The 24,041-nt window shown below is 44.5% G+C and overlaps 1 protein-coding gene across 2 annotated transcripts in view; it reads left to right on the top strand.

Annotated features, from left to right (window-relative positions):
* Positions 1 to 3,223: 3,223 nt before the first annotated feature.
* The window catches only part of GPAT4 (glycerol-3-phosphate acyltransferase 4), a 166,585-nt gene continuing 145,767 nt past the window's right edge, over positions 3,224 to 24,041 (top strand). Inside the window, exons 1-2 of one of the 2 annotated variants that reach the window (XM_069214076.1) lie at positions 3,245 to 3,347; positions 21,991 to 22,857. In XM_069214076.1, the coding sequence (XP_069070177.1) occupies positions 22,693 to 22,857 (165 nt within the window). In that variant the 5' untranslated portion in view covers positions 3,245 to 3,347; positions 21,991 to 22,692. Of the gene's footprint in view, positions 3,348 to 21,990; positions 22,858 to 24,041 lie in introns of both variants that reach the window. The other variant, XM_069214077.1, reaches the window with a different exon arrangement.

The following is a 24,041-nucleotide window of genomic DNA, read 5'->3' on the forward strand; positions in this document are numbered from 1 at the left end:
GCAGCATTGGAAGGATCTCCCCCTGAACCCCCCCTTGGGAGCTCTGCCCTCCCCAAAATGTTGTGGCTCCCTGAATACCTGTCCGCCTTCACGAACTATCCTTACTAAATACCAAGGGCGTGGTTTTGCGCTCTCACCTCAAAATTTACCAACTTCATTTGGAATGGAGGGTGGCACAAGTGGCTTTTAATACTTGTGCAGAAGTCCCCATATGAGGAGGGCATAGGTGTCCCAGATCTATATATCCATTATTTGGCCGACAGGTGGTGCCTATAAACGATTGGTTTGCGGGAGGTTGGGATGACCCGGCGTATCGACTTGAGATCCATGAGGTGGGCTTTGGAGGCCTGTTGGGTATGTTTTATGGGAGCGAGGTTCCTGTCCAGACTGCGTCTTGCAGCCGGGTGTCGCTGGGTTACCGGAGGGTGGCCCTAAAACTCATAAAATGGGACCAGCTTCTTACTCGAATGACCCCACTGTGGTATGAAGACTGATTGCACCAACTCACCACATTAAAGGGCTTTCGGCACTGAAACTTAATAGGGGTTACTTATTTAGGTGACACAGGGGATAACCTTGTGTCATTCCATGACATGAAAGAACATTATGGGATGCACCAGACGCAGTTCTTCCGATATCTGCAATTGCATCATGCCTTTGGTGCCTAAGTTTCAGCGAATACCCGGCTCCCTGATTATAGCCCGCTCAAGGCAAAATTGTTAGCTGGGAGTCTGGGAAAGAAAGCAGTGTCCCAAGTTTATAAATCTGTGCTTACGAACACCCTAGTTGGGTTTGACCACCTGCGCCAAAGGTGGGCGGGCTGTGTGCGGGAGCTGGACGACGACGACTGGCGGGAGGCACTGTTGCCCCCCCTTGGAGTTAGCCATGTCGGCTAGGCTGCGAATGGTGCAGTTCAGCTATCTCCACGCATCATACTTGACCCTGCAATAATGTCCAGGATGTCCGACGGAGCAGGGTCTGCCTGCGCTAGATGTGGTCTACCGGGGGAATACTTTCTCCATATGACTTGGACCTGCCCCAATTATGACCCTTTTGGGAGGGGGTTGGCAAGGAAATGGCGGACGTCCTGGGGCGTCCCATAGATTTAAGCCCCAAGGTTGCATTGTTGGAACTTTTGGAGGAATTGGGAGGCCCTCGGGCTGACCGGATATTTGAAGGCGTTGTGTGCCTTGTTGCTAAGAGAGAAATTGCTCACAGGTGGAGGCTTCCTGGGTCTCCGTCATTGGCGAGATGGAGTGCGGGGTTGATTGGTGTAAACATAAACAAAAAACAGATCTACGAGGCTCGAGGGTGCCTGAGAAAACATCATAAAATATGGGGGAAGTGGTGGGCCTACCATGATGTTTTATTGTAATGTAATATCAAATAATGATTATCCAGCTATGGTTTGTAGCTATAATATTGATGATTGCGGAACTCAACCGTGTGTACTGTTCTCAAATTAACGCAAAATAATCAAATGTGCTTCTCAAAAAATAAAAAAATGTGATGTGTCCATGTTGGGTTTCCTGTTGCGGGCTTTAGGCCTACCCACACAAGTGAGGTACCATTTTTATCAGGAGACTTGAGGGAAAACAGAATAGAAGAACAAGTGTTATTGTCCCTTGTCTTTCTTTACATTTTTTCCTTCCAAATGTAAGACAGTGTGTAAAAAAGACGTCTACTTGAGAAATGCCCTGTAATTCACATGCTATTATGGGGTCCCCAGAATTCAGAGATGTGCAAATAACCACTGCTTCTCAACACCTTATCTTGTGCCCATTTTGGACATACAAAGGTTTCCTTGATACCTATTTTTCACTCTTGATATTTCACCAAATGTATTGCTGTATACCCGCTATACAATGAAAACCCATTGCAAGATACAGCTCCTTTATTGGCTCTCTGTACCTAGGGTTCTTGATGAACCTACAAGCTCTTTATATCCCTGCAACCAGAAGAGTCCAGCAGACGTAACAATATATTGCTTTCAAAAATCTGCCATAGCTTGAAAAAGTTACAGAAGAAAACGTAGAAAGAAATGGCTCTTTTTTTCACCTCAATTTCAATATTTTCTTATTTTAGCTGTTACTTTCTATAGGAAAACCTTGAAGGATCTACACAAATGACCCCTTGCTGAATTTAGAATTTTGTCTACTTTTCAGAAATATTTAGCTGTCCAGAATCTAACATTGGTTTCACACTCAATTCTGTCACTAACTGGAAATTGGCTGAAAGCTCAAAAAATAGTAAAAATGTGGTATGTCCCAGTAAAATATCAAAATTGTGGTGAAAAATGTGGTTTTCTGATTCAAGTCTGCATGTTCCTGAAAGCTGGGAAGATGGTGATTTTAGCACAGCAAACCCTTTGTTGATGCCATTTTCAGGGGGAAAAACACAAGCTTTCTTCTGCAGCACTTTTTTCCATGTAAAAAAAAAAAAAAACGAAATTTGAGTTGTATTTTGGCTAATTTCTTGGTCTTCTCCTCTAGAACCGTTAGGATGTTGGAAAAAAAAGGACGCAAATTTGGCAAGGGTAGCCTATGTGGACAAAAAGTTATGAGGGCCTAAGTGCGAACTTCCCCAGGCTCAGCACTGGAGGGGAAAAGACCTGGCAGTGCAGGGGTTAAAATGAACCACAACTACAATTCCCAGAATGTATGACTATGCACTAGCAAAGTCCCGGAATGGAAAAGCGATGCCCACACCCTACCCCACCCCAATGACACAGACTTGCCTTCTTCACAAATAATAACAAAATGCATAACCCAATTGAAAGACGTGTTATTTAAATAGCATCACTAATAATGGAGTCACGTCCGTGAATATTTATTGTGCTAACGTAGCAACCACGTAGCTGCATACTTTCTTATTATTTTGTGGGCCAAGCTTGCAATAAAAGCATTAAAAAAAAACAACCTTCACGCCAACGAAGACCCTAGGCAACGCTCGTTTGTTTTGAAAATTACAACCAATACTCTCCGGTGTAGCTCCTTTCGTTATATTTTTGGGAGTCGGGCTAGTTTGGGACTTTGCTAGCTAACAACTATTTTTCGGCTTTTTGGAACGGACCTCAGATTTATATTTTAATTTTATTTCTGCAACGCCGTTGGGCGGGGAGACGATGGCCAATTTCTGCCTGGTCCTAATATGGAGACTTTGTCAGCTCAGGACGCATTAATAGTGGTGAGACGCGCGCTCCCGGGAGGAGGCTCCTTAGTTCTCACCACTCAATCTCCTCCTCCCTAGCGCGACTGCGCGCGGAGTGGTGCGAACGCTGCTGGCGTAGACAAAGGGAGACGCACATGCGCAGAACACGGAGAAGGTGCCGTGCCAGTGCGAGAACGGTAAGTCACTGAGATAACAACTAGAAGAACGTTTATCTCCCGCTGAAAGGACACTCTAAACAAACCCATTCACTACTGCCCCTTAGCTTCAGAAGTGAATTCAGAGCCCATCGATTCTATTCTCAGCCGGTCGGTCCACGAACCCACATGTATATGGCACCCCAGCTATTCACTTCGCAGCTTTCGTAGACGTGGAAATCTACAACCCCATTCCCCGCCCGATGTCCTGAGAAATTAGTGCTGCCACCGCCCCGTAGATTTACAATCCAGACGTGCCTCTGAAGGCTCCCACACAGGACAATCTTAATACTCACCGGCGGCGACAGTACAGAGACTCGATCAAGCCCCCACTCTGCCTACACTTTACAACCTAACACTCGGGAGGCACCGAACCCCTGAGAGGCCCAAATCCACCCCTATTCGCCTACGCCCCCTGACTCGAAATCATGTCCGTATGGCGCTTCCTATGAAACTAGCCCGTACCCATGCCGCCAGAAGTGCACCAGATCATATATATATATATATATATATATATATATATATATATATATATATATATAGGCCATATCGTGGCTTGGTAGGCTTTGCCTTTCACTCCGTGTAATGACCACGTTAAACTGAGTAACATACTCAACAAGTATAGTTTATCTAACGTACGTTGGATAAAGGGTTGGTATAAACATATGATTTTATAATTGTTTAATATTCCCCCGCCACGTAGAATTGAGGTTCTTTTGTTTGTATTTTTTTTTTTTATAACTAGTCAAATTATAGACGCCTCCTTTTCCTCATTAAAAGCCATCGGAAAAATATCACACCACTGACCTAGGAAACACATTAAGACGTCGTTCTGGTGTTTATTCAGCAGTGCAAGAGAAAATAACTACTATTTCTTCAGTAGGCATTTTAAAACAAAAAAAAACATTTTTAAAATCTAGAGTGGTTTCTGTGGGGAAGGGGAGAATCCTTAAAAAAAAAAAAAAAAAAAACGAGCATGGAGGACAAATTCAAAATATGCACACCACCATTGTATAATGATGCATCTTAAATAGAGCTCCCCCTTTAATGGTATTTTTTTTTTTTATCTCAATCTGTATCTATTCATATTTTTTTTTTTTGGCAATCTTATCAGTACTTATCCACTTTTGTTTTGTGAACAAATGAAGTTATAAAATTGTACATTTCCACTTTTTTTTTTAAACTGATAAATGAGCACTCGTACTGTGCTGATTGTTGTGTAGTAGCAAATTAAGCAGCCAACTACAGCATACCAACACACCCACATACAACATGTGTATGTTAACATAGGCCATTTAAGGAAATGACTTCCTGTTTTTTAATTCCCAGTTCCGTTTATCTGGTCAGTTGTTTGCCTGAAATTGCAAAAAAGCCCAGAAAGCCCTCACCAGTACCTCCAGGGCAGACTAGCCATCTGGACGTGTTATAGGAATGCTCGGAGCAACCAGATGGCTTGGTTCGAAGGACGGCTATCTTGCCTTAAAGAAAGGGCTTCCTCTCGCTTTTGCAGGGGGCAAGGACTCTGTCACCTGGGTTCTCGATGCCTCTGGTACGGGACTGTGAGGGGAGGGAGCTGATGGAGCTCTGACTTTGGGCGCAGAGGCACCTTTACATGGTCAGCAAAGCAGGGGAGGTCGTCCCGGGTACTTACACATGTGCGGTGGGCCTGGTGAACGGAGGGGTGGGTGTAAGAGGTACTGCCTTCTGCGCCGGGACTGATGTGACCCGGGTTCCTGGTCACAGCACAAGTCGCAGACAGCACCTCAAGAACTTTTTTGTAATGAGTCATATCTCTGAGACTATTTTCTGCACTTCGGTTGCCCAGTTGGGTAGTGCACAAGCTGTCAGACTGCGAAAGATCTATTGTGGGCTTACCAGGAATGTACTGTGGACTTTCAGCCCACTAATTGCTTACCACTGATTGGATTTGTCTCTCTCACTCGTTGGCTTCTTACTCAATAGCATGCCTTCCTCTTCTTGTGTTTGTCCCTCATCTGAAACATAACTTCTTTTCCATCCTTTTGATTGGCTGACTTGTATCCTTCTACTGCTCACTGGAACAGCGCATGAGTGCCGTCTTTCATCTGCATGCATAATTTTTTATGACAAAGTTATCAATGATGATGATATTATATCTGTTTTTACAGGCTTCTGCTTTTTATATACTGAACACTTTTGTTCACCTAACACTTCGTAGCGCAAACTCTGGCTCATGAGTTTCGGGGAGAACAACCATTTCTGAAACACTATCTGCGCCAAGTTGTCTCGCTTTAAGAAATCCCATTTAAGGGTGTGTGGGCCTGTCAGAGACCCCCCCCCAACACCCATCTAGCACTAGGGCATTGCCATCTTTGGGGGATTACAGGTTAGCGTTCTAGCTGCTGACCTGAGGTCACGGGTCATCCAAACCAGCAGCTTTTTATTACGGTGAAGATGCGGCCAAGGACGCCCTTCTTTCATTAGAAACACAAGGCTGAGGTTTCCCCCAGAAAATTTAAAAGGTTGGAGGTGTGAACACTGCAATTGGTCATCTAGGTTATTACATAACACCACTTCCGCCCCCTCATTGCATGCCTCACGTGACACAAGAAAGCCACAAAGAAATAGAGCCTGTAGCTATGAACTCTGTGATTTGTGCTCTGATTAATGCGCGCTTCTTGATCAAACATAAAACCAAAATACTAGATTTAATTGACCAGCATAATTTGGATTGCCTTTTTATTATGACACTTGGGCTAAAGAAGACTCAAGCCCTGACTTGTTTGCGGCGACACCGCCTGGATATTCATTTGTAAAATAAGGTAGACCACTGGCAAGGGAGGTGGACTGGCGGTGATTTTCAGGTCCACTTTCAGTTGTCGCTGGGAAACTACAAATGCGGTATCAGAGATCTGTGAGGGCGCTTGTTTTAAAATTCATCAGAGGAACACCACGCTATTTGAGGGGCTGTTGATTTATCGACCTACTGGGTCCTACACCACTATTATGCAACATTGGCCATCTATAATTGAGCCAATAACTATGACTTCTAAATGTATAGTACTAGGGGATTTTAACATTCACTTTGATAGTCGGGACCCTCATGTCAATGAATTCCTAAATCTTATGGCAGATTTTGATTGGAACTTAAAAGCTATGACAGCTACCTATAGGGCGGGCCATTTACTTGGTGGGATATTTGCTCGTAATAATGATCTTGTTTTGTTAGACAATAGGGCGTTGGATTGGACTGACCACCACCTCCTTACTTTTAGGTTGACACATTTCTCTGACACTCAGGCTGTTAGCTCTTCCCGGAAGCCAGTCAGGCACTGGAACGGTATTAAGAAATCACAACTAAGGCCTGCTCTGGTCTCAGGTTGGAAAGCTACAGAGCAACTCCCTTTATCGTCTCCAGACAGATATTGCCAGGGGATCAGAATAGCTGTTGACCAGCTGGCTCATGCAAACCTCCCCGGCTCTTAAGGGGGAGGGAGGGGGGGGGGGGGGGGGGGGGGGGGGGAAGGCCAGTTGCCTCTGGTTTACCAATGACCTTGAAAATTTGCAGAGAAAATACTGTCATACTGTCAACAAGAATGGAGATTAGAGCCTAATCCTATGGAAAAGGCAAAGCTTAGAGCTACTCTTAGTCTTTATAAAAACGCAATTAACATTGCCAAAACCGAGTACTATTCATGTAAAATTAAAGAAGCAACTAATACTCCAAGAGAACTTTTCAGAGTAGTACGTTCTCTTACAACTCCTGTCATTTCTTCAGAAGTTGAGAACTCTCAAGACTTCTGTAATAAGGTTGTGACATTTTTTGAAAGTAAAGTTTTGCAAATACAGGCTAGCTTCCCACAACCTGTAGAAGCATTGGATTTATATGAATCTTTAAACAGTTTTATAGATGATGATAGCCCTATGCTGACTAATTTTCAGCCACTACGTCGAGAGGATTAAAGAGCTTATGATAACTATTAAATATGGCTCTCCTAGCAACCCTTGTCTACCACATTTTTTACAGCTTGTCCCTGATCTAGTCTCCTCAGCCCTTGACCCAATATTTCAGGGGGTCCTGACTATGGGAGTCTTCCATCCTTTATGGAAGGAAGCGACGGTGATCCCTTTGAAAACGAAATTAGATAGTAAAGCAAATCATTTTAAGAATCTTCGGCCTATTGCTCTGCTGCCTTTTCAATCTAGGATCTTTGAAAAATATATTAACGAAGAAGTGGCCAAGTTTCTCCAAGACTCTGGTAGTCTAGTTCCCACTCAACATGGCTTTAGAAAGAATCATAGCATGGAATCCGCCCTCATTACTGCATTGGATACTATTTGGAAATTAGTTGATGAGGGACTTGGAGCCATCTTAGTGCTCCTAGACCTGTCAGCAGCTTTTGACACCATCTCTCTCCAAATTATGACACATCGCCTGCATCAAGCAGGTGTCAGAGGTACAGCTTTATGCCCTCTGAAGTATTTTTTTATTTTATTTTAGAGGACAAATCCACTATAGTAACTTGTGGAGATTTTAAGACACCCTCATATCAGTTACCGTGTGGGGTCCCTCAAAGTTCCTTGCCTAGCCCCACCCTTTTCAGTTTGTATATAGCACCACTGGCAAGACTCATTTGATCTTTTGGCTCCCTGGCCACCTCTTATGCGGATGACACTCAATTAATCATTCCTGTACATAAGAATTGGGAAGAAGTCGCTGACCGTTTTCATCACTGTATTTGTGTGGCTAATAGATGGGTGGGCCTGAACTGGCTCAAAATTAACAGCGACAAAACTGAGATTCTACTTTTTGGTTCTAGCAGGGATCTATGGAGCTCACAATGGTGGCCATCGGCGTGTGGCGACTTACCTGTACTCATTAGCTCCACTAAGAATTTGGGGGTTATTTTTTTGACCCTGCCCTGTCCTTTAAGGCACAAGTTCATTCCATCACTAAAACCTGTTTCTGGATTTTGAATACTTTTGTAAAAAAAAATCTTTCCTTATTTACAAGAGGAGCTTAGAATGATGGTGTCCCTTGCGTTGGTAGTCTCCCAAATAGATGATTTAGGGCCATTCTACATGTCGTCTCTGGGCTGTACTGTAGTGCCCCTCCACTTTTGTGGAGGCACCGGAAGCGACTCTTCAGCAGTCCAAATGTGCGCTCCACCACGTTGCGGGTCGCCCTGTGTGCTGCATTGTATCTCCGTTCAGCAGGTGTTGCAGGATTGAGGTAGGGCGTCATCATGTAGGTGCTTACTGCATAGGCACTGTCTCTTGGAAGGGTCAGAGGGTATGATGAGTAACTGAGCATCTGACATCGGCACGCCATCAATGCGCCAGTGTACAGAGGGACAATACCTAGTAGATATCCTTCACCAAACTCCCCACCTAGCAGTCGTGTGTGAATCCCGCTGTGGCGAAAGATGTAAGAATCGTGTGCTCCCTGGGTACCTGGCCACGAGATATGCAATGCCTCCTACATCATTACAGATCACCTGTATATTCATGGAATGTTGGAATTTCCTGTTGCAGTACACATACTCTGTGGCTGATGGTGGACAGATTGCCACATGTGTGCCATCTATGGAACCTAGGATGTGGGGGAACTGTGCTATCTGGTAAAACGCTATTTTTGTCTGCTATAATTCCTGTGGGGTGTGGGGGAATCTGATGTACTGTTGTAGTTTGCTCAGCATGGCGTTGATGAATGCATTGAAAAATCTAGAGAGGGTACTCTGTGATACCCCTCCAGCTGCTGCTATGACCCCTTGATAGCTCCCTGAGGCGAGTAGGTGGAGGGAGCATAATACCTGCACATGGGTGGGTATGCTGTGAGTCCTTAGTGTTCTGCGCTGCAGTATGGGTTGTAGCTCCGCTATCAGATCAAGTATCATGGCTGAGTTCAAGCTATACCTCTCATATATTTCCTCCTCTGTCAGGTTAAAAAGTGTAATGCGCACTCTGAAAATGCGCTCCTGTCGCCTCCTCCCTCTCCTCAAACCTGCCAAGATTCTTATCCTCCTCGCCATGACGTAGAGTGCAGCCATTGTTGAAAAGATTTTGAGGCATTCTGGGCCTCTTTATATAGATTGCGAGTCGCAAAACCAGGTTGCAACGTAAGAAATCGCAAATTTTGCGATTTCTTATTTTTGGTCTGCGAATGCCTTTCATGCATCGCAGACCCCTTTTTTGCACTTGCAAACGGCCGATTTTTTTCGATTCGCCCCGTTTGCGTGTGCAAAAAAGTTTCATACATCTGGCCCTTAATGCTTTACTGCTTAATATTGATAAGCTTTTGCTTAACTAAACTGCTGCTCGTCTAATACTTAATCTTCCCCGGGCAGCCTTGGCTAGTGCCAGTTTGAGGCAACTACACTGGTTACCTGTTAAGAAAGGCATTACTTTTAAGACAATAGGTCTAACACACAAATCTTTATATATGAGCAGCCCTGAACACCTGTCATCGGGGCTTCATTGGTATGTCCCAAGCAGTCCGCTTAGATCTACAGGCTCCAACCTGGTTCATGTTCCGTGGACTCGTTAGGTCAGATGGGGTGACAAGGCATTCACAGTGGCTGCTGCCAAGTATTGGAGTACGCTTCCCTTAATGATCAGGAAAGAACATAATTTCCTAGCCTTTAGAAAGAAGCTAAAAACTTGTCTCTCTCCAAAGTAGCTGTGGCTAACTCTTCTTTTTCTTTTTCTGTTGGTCATCTCACTCCTGTTGCTTTAGCGCTACGATGCCTTGGCCGGAATGCGCTTTATAAATATGAAATATAAATACTTATTGGGAACTTTTTTTTGTAAAGCACTTTGTTTAGAGTGCATGTTTTTTCCAGCTCTCTCACTCGAGGTTCTACCCTGAACACTGTGTTTCTCTCTCCCTCATATGCAGCTTGGGCTCTCTGTGTTCTTCCCTTGTGCTAATTTTTATTTACAGATACAAGTGGTGTCTGCTGTCTTGGCTCCGTAAATAAAAGAAAAAAACAAGTGGCACCTGCATCTTTCTGTATGTGGACGCATGCATGTTTTCACAGTGGTGCAACAGCATAGCGCCTTTTTTCAAATGCTGCACAGTATTGGCATATCCCTTAAGTATAAAAATAAGTATCTATTGGCTTTGCCAGTGGTTGTTAAAGTTGGTAATTAAAAATTATTTTGTAGGCAGATGGTGATTCCAATGCCTGGTTTGGTGGATATTTGTTCTTCTCATTCACAACTAATAAATTGGAAGGTGAAATTCCCCCCCCCCCCCCCCCCCCCCCCCCCCAAAAAAAAAATATATATATTTAGATAGCAAAATGTTTTATTTTTTTTCTTAGTTTTTGTGGCATACGCTTGCATTAAAGGTAAGTCACAACTACACCAGCCCTTTTGCCTTTGCCAGAGCCTGTTACGGTTTTAGTTTGAAATGTGCAAAGGAACTTGAATTGCAACTTAAGCTTCTTGATCTTCGGTTTTAGTTGATGACTTCCGATTATTGTGAAGTTTGGAATCACGAACGTCTATATTTAATGTCTCCTCTTCCACTTCCCTAGTTTATTTGTGCTCCATCTTTACTCTGTGCTTTTCACCAAGTTCTCCATCACTTTGTTATGCTGCTTCTCCCTCATGAGTTTAGAACTGTTCTTCTTTAGGATTTTCTTTATTCCCTATTTTTTAGGGTCGAGTCTGCATCGCTCGCGCATGCGTATCGCTAGCGAGACGCTTTAGGTATTAGAAAAGGGCTCCGAGCCCCGTCGACGTCACGTCAGTGTCTTTCATTGGCACGTTGGCTTGCCTGTTAGAATCCGCTTCCTTTGATTAGTGGAAGGCACGTATACGTCATGCCTTTTCCGGTGGTTAGCCCTCCTCGAGCGCAGTGACCAAGTACAGAAAACATTTGAGGCTTGCTGTTTCCCGTCAGGTTTGTGGACTACTTTTTCTCTATTTTCACAGCCTGATCTCGCTGGGCAGAAGTCGAGCGCTTCGCATACTATCGACCCTGTTACACAGTTAATTGCACTTTTGCCGGTTACGTTCATAATTGCACCTTTGCCTATAGGTATTATTACGTGTGAACAGTAGCAGCGCGATCGTGCTGTTTTTTCTTTTAATGCAAGAAAAATCCGGTTGGGAGTTTACAACTGTGAATAGCTGTTAACTCCGACAAATGCGACACCCTAGTGCATTGCAAATGCTTTTTATAATTTGTTTCCTCTTTTTCTCAACTTTTTTTTTTTTTTTTTTCCTGTGCATTTATTTTTAAATTCAGCACCATTTGGTAGTTTACACATATTCCTCTATGCGAGGCTTCTAGTGTCCTTCCTTTATATTTTAGAGCTTCTCTTTTTTTCCCCTCTGTTTAGATTCAACTTCAAGCCCACTCTGTGGATCTTTTCCTCCTCCGTGATTTTCAATTTTGCCTCCTCCTACTTCTACTTTAAAGCTACCTCCTACATTATCTGGTTTGAAGCTATGTTACTCTTCTGCCTAGACCATTTTCTCTTTCTCTGTACAATACTGCTCTTCAAAGCCCTCTGTGAACAGCTAATTTTCTTTTTTCTCTGTTAATGTGCAACTCTCTCCCCCCTGTTGTTTATTTCCGTGCTTTGGATTTACTGCTAAAACATAATTTCTTTTTAGTTCTCTGCTCATGCACCATTCAGCACTTTACTCACTGTTTGTTTTACGATTGTCTCTCTTGTCTTTTATTCTTATTCTCTTTCTTGCTAATGTTTGGCTTAATCCCCATTCAGACGTTGTTCTAAAGAGAGTATGAGAAAACGAGCAGTAAACAACAAACGATAGCAAGGCCTATTGGTCAGCTGTTGGCCTTGCTAATACTTGTTTTGCAAAACTCTGTTGCCAAAAGACAAAAATGGCTGCTCATTTACACATATCCATGTGCACTGGTGGTCATTTTGAAGTGGCTTTTGTAAGAACGTTTTACAAAAAACACAAATGTGGCTGCCCGTGCATGTACTTGCATACATAGCCATCTTGGAGTACATTTGCAGCCCATTTTAACAAGAGCTGTCTGTCCGTATGCATGCACAAGGCTGTCATTCAAAGATGGGCTCTGCTTGTAGTGACTTGTAATTTGTGGTGAGGGCCCAGTGGCAGCATCTGGGCAACTGTCTGGCCCTCGCCAAATAAAAAGAATAAAACGTTTAAAAAATGTGTGTATATATGTATGTATGTATATATATGTGTGTATATATATATATATATATATGTATATGTGAATTTTTTAAGATACCTTGACTCACAAGTCCCTGGTACTGAAGGGAGCCATTTTCTGTGTGGATGACAACATTGTACTTCAGAGTTTGACAGAAGGCCATCATTCACACAGAAAGGGGCAAACAGATGAAGAAAACTGACCCGTTGCCCCCTGCTGTGTGCTGTAGTGTGTGGAAGAAAACGTGGAGGAATGCTGAGAGATGACTGAAAGCCCCGTTAAGTGTGTGTGTAATATATAAATTCACTGAACAAGCCAAAGGTTAAAGTAATATTAAATGAAAATGAAAATTTCAGTGACAATGTAACGTTTTAATGTTCAAAACCACTGAAATTCACCAGTTATCTCAAGTAACTATAACTCTTGCCCCTGCCATGCAGTTGTCTCATCTATAATTTCATTGCAAGTGTTGCAGTGATATTATCAATGATTTCATAGAAGATGATGTGAGTGATGTAATATTTGGGGTATTTGCCAGTGCATGGCGAGGGCGCATGTTATAGTTAACCTTGGGACACAAGTAATAGTTACTTGAAATAGGTATTACTGGGGAATTTCAGTGGTTTTTTACATTGCCTGTGAAATTTACAACTAACTATATAACATTTCTTTTCACCTTTGTTCTTTCCCAGTGAATTGTTTTTTTTTTATGCATATGGGTAATATGTTATTATTGTACGTAAAGCCAGCCCTGTTGCTCAAGGCCATGCTCTGTGACCAACCCCCTGCAGGCAGCCAAACTCAGGCTGCACACAAATGAAGGCTTTGTGTAGTGTGGTATTGGCTGCATGGTCGGGCCTTCAGCCAGGTTCTGCATCCATCCCATTGGCACAGTCCCACTCCCCAAGCCACACTGGGCCCAGGGACCCCACCCACAGGGAGGTTTCTTTTTTTTTAATTAAAAAGGGGGGTGGGGCATGGACTTCAAACACCGCATTCCCTGGGGCCTTCTTTTTTTTTTGTTTTTTTTCTTATTGATTTTAGTGGGAGGGGAAAGTGGCCACCCTACCGGAGCCACCCCCCTGGGGCATTAAAAAATAAATAAAAAATAAAGGGCCAATAGTGGCCCCGGGGACCATATCCCCTGAGGCCTTAAGGACAAGGGGTGTGTACTTTATAGAATTTTGCTGTGGATCCTCTGTGAATATGCAGCAAAATTAAAAAGAAATCTTTTTGCCTCAGGTAGGGTGTCCCTCTGAGATTACCCCCTCCTTCAAACCTATGGGGTCAGGCTATATCCCTATGTGGCAATTATGTATTTATTTTTTTTAAGGACTCTGTTCTGATTCTGGAGTCCCAAAATGGCTGCCGCCACATTGTTGTTTGTGATGGCAGCTTATCAGATCTCAGCAAGAGATCTGCCGTGTCCGCAGAGTAAAGTATGCAGTATTTCTGAGCCTTAACTACTCAAAAACTACTGAATGTATGTACACCAAATCACAAAAAAACACTTTCTGTACCAAAATCTAGCATACTGCCTCATTTGGCGTAAATTTGTTTAGGTGTTTGGGCTGTAGCTGTGTCTAAAGTTCCTATGGAAAAATGAATGGGGAAAATTTTTTTGGAACCCCTCCCATCCCCTTTTTCTCACCCCCTGCTTGACGAATCACCCCAAAATTTCCATGCACACACTAGGCCCAAAAAGGGCACTTTTTTGTAAAGTTTAATGAACATTCATCAAAAGGCATTTACAATGGAAACACACTCCCAACTATAACTACCTAGTGGCGACGGACGCAGGTTAATAAAAGGTAACATAAGTGTTTGGCTGGCGCCAGACCTAATAAACAACTAAGAAATGGATTAAGTAGTTAACTAAACTAGGCAGAGGTAATGGGCCAAACCAGGTAAAGCTTTCAGGCACAGACCGACTTGCGAAAGTAAAGGACCAGTGTCTGGCTGTTGATATAGAAATTCAGAATTGTTTTGCCACAGAGACAGGGTAAAATCTCTGCAGTTTTTGTTTGAAGGAGTACAGGGAAGTAGGGTAATGTATGAGCAGAACTGTGGTTCACGGGACTACCTGTCAGCCAAACTGATGTTGGGAGATCCAAGATGTGTTGTGATCACAGCAGGCCTTAAATAGTGATTATGGAGGAGCAGGCTCACAATATAGTCCATGAGCTGCTAGAGCGGCCGAGAAATGTGTTGTGAATCAACCACCTGCTTGAGGTTTGGGAAAAAGTGTAGACATGGTGCTGGTGTATTTTTATAATTGTAATTCTGTACTTAAATATAATAGGTCAGTTTTGATATTTTGGCATGTGCTGGAGCCTCTAGCAAGGCAAGAGGCATGTCTCATTGATTCTGAGAAACAAGTAGGCCTCGGACACTAGAACTTGTTGTTCGATTCATATGTTTGTGTCAGTCGGATTGCTTTTGGGGCCGCAAGCACACAGTTGTGTTTGTCCATCAGATGCACTGTGGGAAGACCTGTAAGACAAGGTAATTAGTTGTTCTTATGACAGTCAGTTTAACTGTATAGGTAGATTTTTAGAGGCAAATTGTAGACGATATGCTTCAGGGTATTTATATTGCTTGAGGCTACTGATGAGCCAAGAGCAACAGGATGCGGTGTAAGAAAAGGGAAATGCGTTGGGTGTGAAGAAAGGATTTACTGGTAGAGTATGGAAGGAAAGAGAAGCCATGGGTAAGAGCGAGATCTCTTCCGGGTGACCTTTCAAGTCCGGGGGTAGACTGGCCTTGTCTGCTCTCATGTTTTTGTGTAGGTTTTATCTAGATTTTGAAAACTTCTACTGATTAGTTGGGGGGACAAAATCAGTGCTTGTAGACTGATACTAAGCAAAGTCTGCTCTGAAAACGTGCAGTTTACAGTGTCCTTGTCTGTTTCTGGTTAAAAAGATTTCGGGGGTCTGGTGCGGAGTCTGTTTCTGTCCACCTACTTGGTAGGAGCCTCTGGTTTGCGATGGGACCTGCCCATGTGCCCGTCCATGTAGTACGACCTTTAAATGGTATACGGTCCACGGCTGCATCTGGCTGGCTTTATGCTGTGTAAGTTGATCCTCGGTGAGCATGTGGCAGGCGCCTGCTGCAGCTGATGTAATGGAACCATGCTCTTGGTCCAGTTGACGTTCGAGGTCGTGTGTGTGTCAATGCGCATTGTTGGTTGCGTCAGATTTATACCAGGTATGAGTGGCCTCTATTCCTTCAATGGCGAGATATTCTGTTTCTGTACTCTGACCTTGCACTTGTATTTCATCCTTCTGATCCAAGGTTATTGCAGAAACTTGTCTTTTGCTTCCAGGCATGTTAAAGTTATAAATGGTGTTCTGATGTCCCAAATGTATGTACCAAGGGTCGCGGTGGGGCATATTGAACTGGTTATGTTAGTTTGTTCATCAGCAGTGATTGTGACAAGCCGTGGAGTTGAATGAAATGCTTTTTTGACTGAGTTAGGCAGTGTTAAAATTACAGGGAGTGCAGAATTATTAGGCAAATGAGTATTTTGACCACATCATCCTCTTTATGCATGTTGTCTTACTCCAAGCTGTATAGGCTCGAAAGCCTACTACCAATTAAGCATATTAGGTGATGTGCATCTCTGTAATGAGAAGGGGTGTGGTCTAATGACATCAACACCCTATATCAGGTGTGCATAATTATTAGGCAACTTCCTTTCCTTTGGCAAAATGGGTCAAAAGAAGGACTTGACAGGCTCAGACAAGTCAAAAATAGTGAGATATCTTGCAGAGGGATGCAGCACTCTTAAAATTGCAAAGCTTCTGAAGCGTGATCATCGAACAATCAAGCGTTTCATTCAAAATAGTCAACAGGGTCGCAAGAAGCGTGTGGAAAAACCAAGGCGCAAAATAACTGCCCATGAACTGAGAAAAGTCAAGCGTGCAGCTGCCACTATGCCACTTGCCACCAGTTTGGCCATATTTCAGAGCTGCAACATCACTGGAGTGCCCAAAAGCACAAGGTGTGCAATACTCAGAGACATGGCCAAGGTAAGAAAGGCTGAAAGACGACCACCTCTGAACAAGACACACAAGCTGAAACGTCAAGACTGGGCCAAGAAATATCTCAAGACTGATTTTTCTAAGGTTTTATGGACTGATGAAATGAGAGTGAGTCTTGATGGGCCAGATGGATGGGCCCGTGGCTGGATTGGTAAAGGGCAGAGAGCTCCAGTCCGACTCAGACGCCAGCAAGGTGGAGGTGGAGTACTGGTTTGGGCTGGTATCATCAAAGATGAGCTTGTGCGGCCTTTTCGGGTTGAGGATGGAGTCAAGCTCAACTCCCAGTCCTACTGCCAGTTCCTGGAAGACACCTTCTTCAAGCAGTGGTACAGGAAGAAGTCTGCATCCTTCAAGAAAAACATGATTTTCATGCAGGACAATGCTCCATCACACGCGTCCAAGTACTCCACAGCGTGGCTGGCAAGAAAGGGTATAAAAGAAGGAAATCTAATGACATGGCCTCCTTGTTCACCTGATCTGAACCCCATTGAGAACCTGTGGTCCATCATCAAATGTGAGATTTACAAGGAGGGAAAACAGTAGACCTCTCTGAACAGTGTCTGGGAGGCTGTGGTTGCTGCTGCACGCAATGTTGATGGTGAACAGATCAAAACACTGACAGAATCCATGGATGGCAGGCTTTTGAGTGTCCTTGCAAAGAAAGGTGGCTATATTGGTCACTGATTTGTTTTTGTTTTGTTTTTGAATGTCAGAAATGTATATTTGTGAATGTTGAGATGTTATATTGGTTTCACTGGTAATGATAAATAATTGAAATGGGTATATATTTTTTTTTGTTAAGTTGCCTAATAATTATGCACAGTGATAGTCACCTGCACACACAGATATCCCCCTAACATAGCTAAAACTAAAAACAAACTAAAAACTACTTCCAAAAATATTCAGTTTTGATATTAATGAGTTTTTTGGGTTCATTGAGAACATGGTTGTTGTTCAATAATAAAATTAATCCTCAAAAATACAACTTGCCTAATAATTCTGCACTTCCTGTACTTCAGTGATTTGGGCACTGGGTTCTTACTCCTTGTGTGGATGTGGCAGAGCTCTCTGCGACGGGGCGGTAGTGTTGTGCAACTGTTACAGTACTGTCCCTTGGCTGGCTGGTGTCGCCATAGGCCATTACCCCTGCCCTTGGATTCAGCAGTTTTTAGACAGAGTTCAGTGACGCGGGGCTGGCAGAACTACCCGCATGGTGTCCTTGGCACAGTCTGATGGAAAGGTTTTGCTTTGTCACTTTGTGTAATCGGGTGTTGAAATTGCTTAGCCGGCCATGTGTCTGAGTGTGTGGCCAGACTGCACATATTCATTGCCTTGTGGGTGGGTAGTAGGTCGGGGTTCATTAGATGAATAGTTAACAGCCTGTCGAGAATTTGAGGGCATGTTTGGTTTGGGGGCAAAGTGTCGTGTTCTGCGTAGTTCTCCTGGTCCCCGAATTGCTTTTATATATGAACTGTCTACCTCCTCCCCTAAATACCTTAATTGCCTGTCGTACTCTCCATCCTCACGCCCCTTAGGTTTTTATTCTTTGCTCAGTGCTGTTCCCTCTTTTTCCCACAGCCAGTTATTCTGCGCACAGCTCAGTTTTTTCCAGCTCTATCATCTGCTTCCGAGAGTTCTGTCCTCCGAGACATACCTCTTTCCTGTCTGTGTGTAGCTTTACCTTATCCATGACTCTAGAACCCTTTATTCTTCCCTCTGGCCACTAAATGTCACTAGAGCTCTACAACGCTGGGGTAGATGTTCTCCCAGTTTACTTGCTATGCTATTGCTTGGTTCTGGAGCCCTAAATTCCCTTCCTGTATTCCAGAGCTCTATTTCCTTCTGAACCTTACCTTTATTCCTTGAGCTCTACCTGCTTTGACCGCTATCTGAAGTGCTTTGCTGTTCAATCATGCCTTATCCCCATCCCTGGAACGCTATGTACTGAGAACCTGTACTCTGCTGCCTTCTAGTATATAGAGCCTTAATTCTCTTGTGAGCTGTGCCTTCCTTGTTCCTGCAGCCTTCGGTAAGCTCTCTTTGTTCAGAAAACGATTTATTCTCTGCTGAGCTGTTCCTCCTATTCACAAGATCACTTTAGTCCCTTCTGTATCCTTGAGCCCCAAGAGCAATTAATTAATTCTCTGTGGAGCTGTATGAACTCACTGTGTCGAAAGCCCTTTATTCTATTTTCAGCTTTTACTCCCCTGAGTGGAAGCCCTTACTTCTCTGGCATTATCGTTCAGCGGGGTCCTTGGTACTGAACTCCACTGCCTTTTGATCAGTTGTGCTCTTTATTTTATGCTCCTTCTTAACGGTTACTGGTGCTTGGAACTTTCCACATTTTTGTTCTTTGTCGACCTCTAGTTCATTTGTTCTCTTTATTCTCTGCTAAGAGGGAGGAGTGTTGCATCTTTAATTTGAGATACACCTTCCAGCTTCTAGATTCTGTTTGTTAGCTAGGACACTTATGGCGTATTATTCTCTAGTTATCGTCACCACCCTTCGTTTTCAGTTGTATGGCCTCCCAAAGGGCTGCTCTCTATGGCCCCTTAACCTGGCTACCTATATTATCTCCGACTTCCAGAGACAAAGCAGCAGTTATTCTCTACTAAGCTCAGTAGAAATTACTCGGACCCTATTATTTTCTGCGGATCTCGACCGCCTGACCGTGCCAGAGCTCGTACTTCTCATTGAAGTACCCGTTTTCTTTTTTGTTCTGTTACACCTCCTTGGAAGGCTAGTGCTACATTATACCTGCGCCCCCCTTTCCCCTGACCTTGGATCCCTTTGTTCTCTGCTTTAATATCTAATAGGCTCCATAGTCTTGATAGTTCTTCCTGCTTTAATTGCCAAGGTCTGTTTACTCTGAGCAATTCTACATCACAGTCATGCCTATTTTGATGTATTGTGAGATCTAGATCTTTGTAGTTGTGGCTGTGCATTATCCTGCCTTCTGTCCATAATGTCCCCTATTTTCTGCTTCATGGTCTCAGGAGTGCTCTAAAGGAGATTTAGAGAGCTGAGTGCCCCCTATTCTTTGAGACACAGCTCGGAGACTAGGGAGATGAAGTGACTCCATGAGGTGACACCAAGCAGTAAATAAGGGGCTCTTGGAACTTGTAGTAACATAGAAATATAATGATGGGGAGGAAACATCACTAAGAGAGCAGAGCATTTTTAGGTAGCAAAGAACATGGATCACCTAAAAAAGGATTTAGGGTCCAATGAAGCAAGCTGAGAATAAAATGCTTCACAGACAGCAAAATGGTACAGTTCATGGAATAACGAGTTTATAGGGCACAGGAAACAAATGATGGTCAAAATGGATATGGATAAAGGGACCACGTGGAGAACTTGAGACTGTTTCCCGATCCTGTGAGAAAGCACATGTGAGTAGAGAATAAAGGTCCGTAGCGTTGGAATGTAGTGAATCTCGGAAAGCAAGGGCCTTATGGCTCGTGAGGATTTACAACTCATCATAAGCAAAATAGGCTCGAGAAAGCACAAAAAGGTGAGTGAATAAGGCTGTTACGAAGAGAGTGGAGGTAAAGCTCATCAAATGATAGTTCCTGGGACAGGGAGGCAAAAGTAATTGCTTGAGGAAAAACACACGCTAGGAACTTTGGCTGATCGTAACATAAAAGAGGACCAGTGCTTTGGATAAACTTTTAAGAATGTGGGTTCAATAGTAATGCAAAAACAAAAACGAGCATTGGCAAAGCCAAAATGAGACAGCGGCGGGGGCTAGTTGGACTCAATGGGGCGATTTAAAAAAAAAAAAAAAAAAAAAAAAAAACACGTGCTATAAGGCAGACAGCACTGGCAACATCATAGCTCTTTTTCTTTAGAATGGTTGGGATGGAAGGTGAAGCCATGCAGGGGTGGGTGAAGAATCCACTCAAGGGGGTGGAAGCTACACAGGGAGGTAGGAGGGAATGGGTGGATGCTATGAGGGGAGGTGAGAGAGGGTGGAAGCCACACCGGGAGAACGGATGAGAGAGGGTGAAAGCCAAATAAAGGGGGTGGAAACCACATGGTATTGGAAGCCACACTGGGAGGGGTAGTGTAAGCCACAGGGGGAGGGCTGGCAGGAGGACTCCACATACGTGGGATGGGGAAGAAGCCACACAGGAGAAGGGGGGGAAGCCACACCTGGGGATGAAACCACACGGGGTTGGAAGCAGCCACACTTGGGGGGGGGGGGGGGATGGGAGGGGGGAGATGGTATGAAGCCACTTTGTTGGTAGAGGGAAGAACCATGCATGAAGGGGGAAAACTTCCAGAAAAAAGGAGGTGGGCGGAGTGGGAGGGGGAAGAAGCCACACAGGGAGAGGGGTTGTAGATGTTCTTCGGGAAGAAATCGATGGGGGTGGTTATGAGGAAGAAACCCATGGTGCGTTGGAGGGGTGGTATGGGCAAGAAGTCGAGGGGGAGGTAGAGGGTTGGTATGGTGGGGAAGTCGAGGGGGTGGTAGGGGGTTGGTATGGTGGTTGGTATGGTGGGGAAGTCGAGGGGGTGGTAGGGGGGTTGGTATGGGGAAGAAGCCCAGGGGGCGGTAGTGAGGGTTGGTATGGGGAAGAAGCCCTGGGGGTGGTGGGGGGGTTGGTATGGAAAGAAGCCCAGGGGTCGGCAGGGTGGGTGATATGGGGGAAGAAGCCATACAGGGTAGAGTGGTGGGATGGGAAAGAAGCCGCATGGGGAAGAGGTGGTAGGTGGGATGATGAAGAAGCCACGAAGTATATATTATAATTAAAATGTACAAATGTTAGAACGGTCTGTCAGTGAGAGGGAATTTGAAACTGAAGGCATAAAATAAAGTTGGTATCCTCAGATTGATTCGTGGAAGCAGTGCACGTGCATCAAACAGAAAATAGCATGAACAATGTGCGACCTTCCCATTAAAATTAAAATGTAGATTGTTTTATTTATATTTGTTTGTGGATTAAGTTAAATAGTTAATTATGTATGTATTTGAGGTTCAAATCATCGCAGTTGCTTAAGCCGGTGTCCACAGCTTCCATTAATGACTCCCATATTCCAGTAATGATTCGGAGGGGGTTCACAGAAGCCAAAAAGTTAAGAACCCCTAGGCCTGTCGTCTTAGCGCTTGATAACTGTTCCGTTGTATTGTTGCTCATGCCCGGTTGTGTTGTGTTGGGTGGGGGCAAGGGGGCGGCTAATTGGCGCGCTCCAGTTTTGTACCTTTGTGTGTGCCCTTTGAAGGGATGTTCTGCGCCTACCACCTCCGCTCAGTGGCTGCCTGAGAGGAGATGCTTCGGTTTGCCTCACAACCATCTTTAAAATGTCCCTGAAGGTACTTCTGTTGTGGAAATTTCCCCACACTGACGAGCTGGCGCAGTGTCACGCCTCTCGCATGCCTCGAGCCCCGCTGGCACAGATTTAATTTCTCTGTTATTGTTTTTCTGGTTTCCAGCTGAGGTGGAGCCACGGCGTGTGCCAGGGGCGGAGAATCCAACAAGACCATCGTCTGCAGGTGCCATGGACAGCGAAAAGCCGGCCTGCGCTTCCCGGCGGCAGCAGTGAGCCAGCGCCATGCGAGGAGGACTCCCGGGGGACAGTTCCTGCTTTACACATGCCCCGGGGACGTAATCCGACTCCGTGAGGAGGAGCTATAGGCTTCATGTGCATCGGTAATATTCGGCTGTCGGTGCTTCTTGCTGCTCCCCTAACTCTCTAAATCCGTGCTCATTGTGTGGCAGCCAGCTTTGAACTAGTGCTCTATGAGGGTCGCTCGTGAAGATTCGCGTTGCGAGAAGGTTAACGGTGGCGCAGAGCTCATCTGAGCGTAGCTGTAGTTTACTTAAGTCGCCCACTGATCCTCTCAACCAGCCTGGATCCCCGATTCCTCCACAGTGCACTGCCCCAAGGCACCCAACTGCCTCTGGAGTGCCGAAGTAGGGTCGCCGCTGGGTGCATCAGGACAGTTCCAGCACTGGGAGCACGTGCGTGGAGGGAGCTGGCTTCACCCTCTTCTAACCATTGTTGAATTCCTTGGCGTGTGGGGGTTGCAGGAAACCCGGTGCTCCCAAAAGACAGCATGCACTGCACAAGGATGTAATGTGCTGATCTTCTGTGATTGACTTTAAAGGACGCCCACCTTGGGGAACATTTCACCATGTACCTCCTGCTGCCCTTCGATAGCCTGATCTGTAACTTACTAGGCATTTCCCTCACCCTTTGGTTCACCCTCCTGTTGGTCTTCATCATCGTGCCCGCCATTTTTGGCGTTTCCTTTGGCATCCGCATTATTTACATGAAATCACTCCTCAAGATCTTCCGGGTAAGTGTAATCTTCTCTCTTTGTTTTTAAAACCGATACCCGGTCCTTCAACATTTTGTTTAATGATTCTCCTGTGCTTAAAATACAAACATGGCACACTTCCCAACAACTCCTGTCCACTGAAAGACCGGCCACGTGAGAGGGGAGTGATAGGGGCGTGTGTGTGATGCTGTGTTCTGGTTGGCCATGGGAGTAGATATGGTGTTTCAGTGTTAAAGCTGAATGTTCCTCTGCCAGGAGTTGACTGAGGACGAGGGCTTGGGGAAGATTAGTTGTTCCGTGTCATGCTGTCCTGCTGAATTCGAGGTTTGGTTTCACAGCTTGCTGGTTATGTGAATGTAACTGTAGATGCACTGTCGAACCTCTGCTCCTCCCCACTTGGCATGTTCCTCTCCAGTCACGCACAGTCTTCGCTCGGTGCAGACAAATAGTCTCCTTTTGAAGCCAACCGCACTTTCTCTTTGCTGTGCCAGGCTCTGATATTCCTTGGAAGGGTGTGCATGGGTGGCGGAGGGTGTGTGACCACGCAGGCTCCCTTTTACAGTCAAATTGCCTTTATGTTGACAAACCATTCGACATAGCCTCTGTCTAGACCAGTGGTTCTTATTTATTTGATTTCTGTGGACTGCCACTCAGTCATTATTGGGTTCTATGGACCCACAGCCTAAACATTTTCGATTATTTCAACCACAAAAGTATACAAAAATACAGAAACAGGCATTCGTCAAATACACAAATGATGTAATTTATTTAATTTGCAAATATAAAAACAATTTCATTTTAATAGGAAGGTTGGAGCTTTCTCAATTGTTAAGGCCACCCATCGTCTCCAAATTCCAGTAATGATTGAGGGGCCACAGAAGTAAAACGGCTGTCTATGACCTGGACTTAGCAGACTTCTGTTCTAACTCCAGTCCTATTGAGACGTGTGGAATTCGTGACCAGTTTTTATTCTGTAGGTGAGAAGGTATATCCATGTAATGTTTCATGGGAGTGCTCTATTGTTTCGTGTTCAGCGTGGACAGGCTATACACTGATGTGTACCTCCCGCATTTCCAGTTATACTTTCACCATTGAAAGGATAGCTTTTCACAGAGTTTTCCTTGTGAAAACTTGAAAACAGCGAGAGAGATTAAAAAATAAAATGAAATTGTAGTAGTGTTATCACCACTAATTACAACATG

This window comes from Pleurodeles waltl, chromosome 11 (genome assembly GCF_031143425.1).
Source record: "Pleurodeles waltl isolate 20211129_DDA chromosome 11, aPleWal1.hap1.20221129, whole genome shotgun sequence".
NCBI lineage: Eukaryota > Metazoa > Chordata > Amphibia > Caudata > Salamandridae > Pleurodeles > Pleurodeles waltl.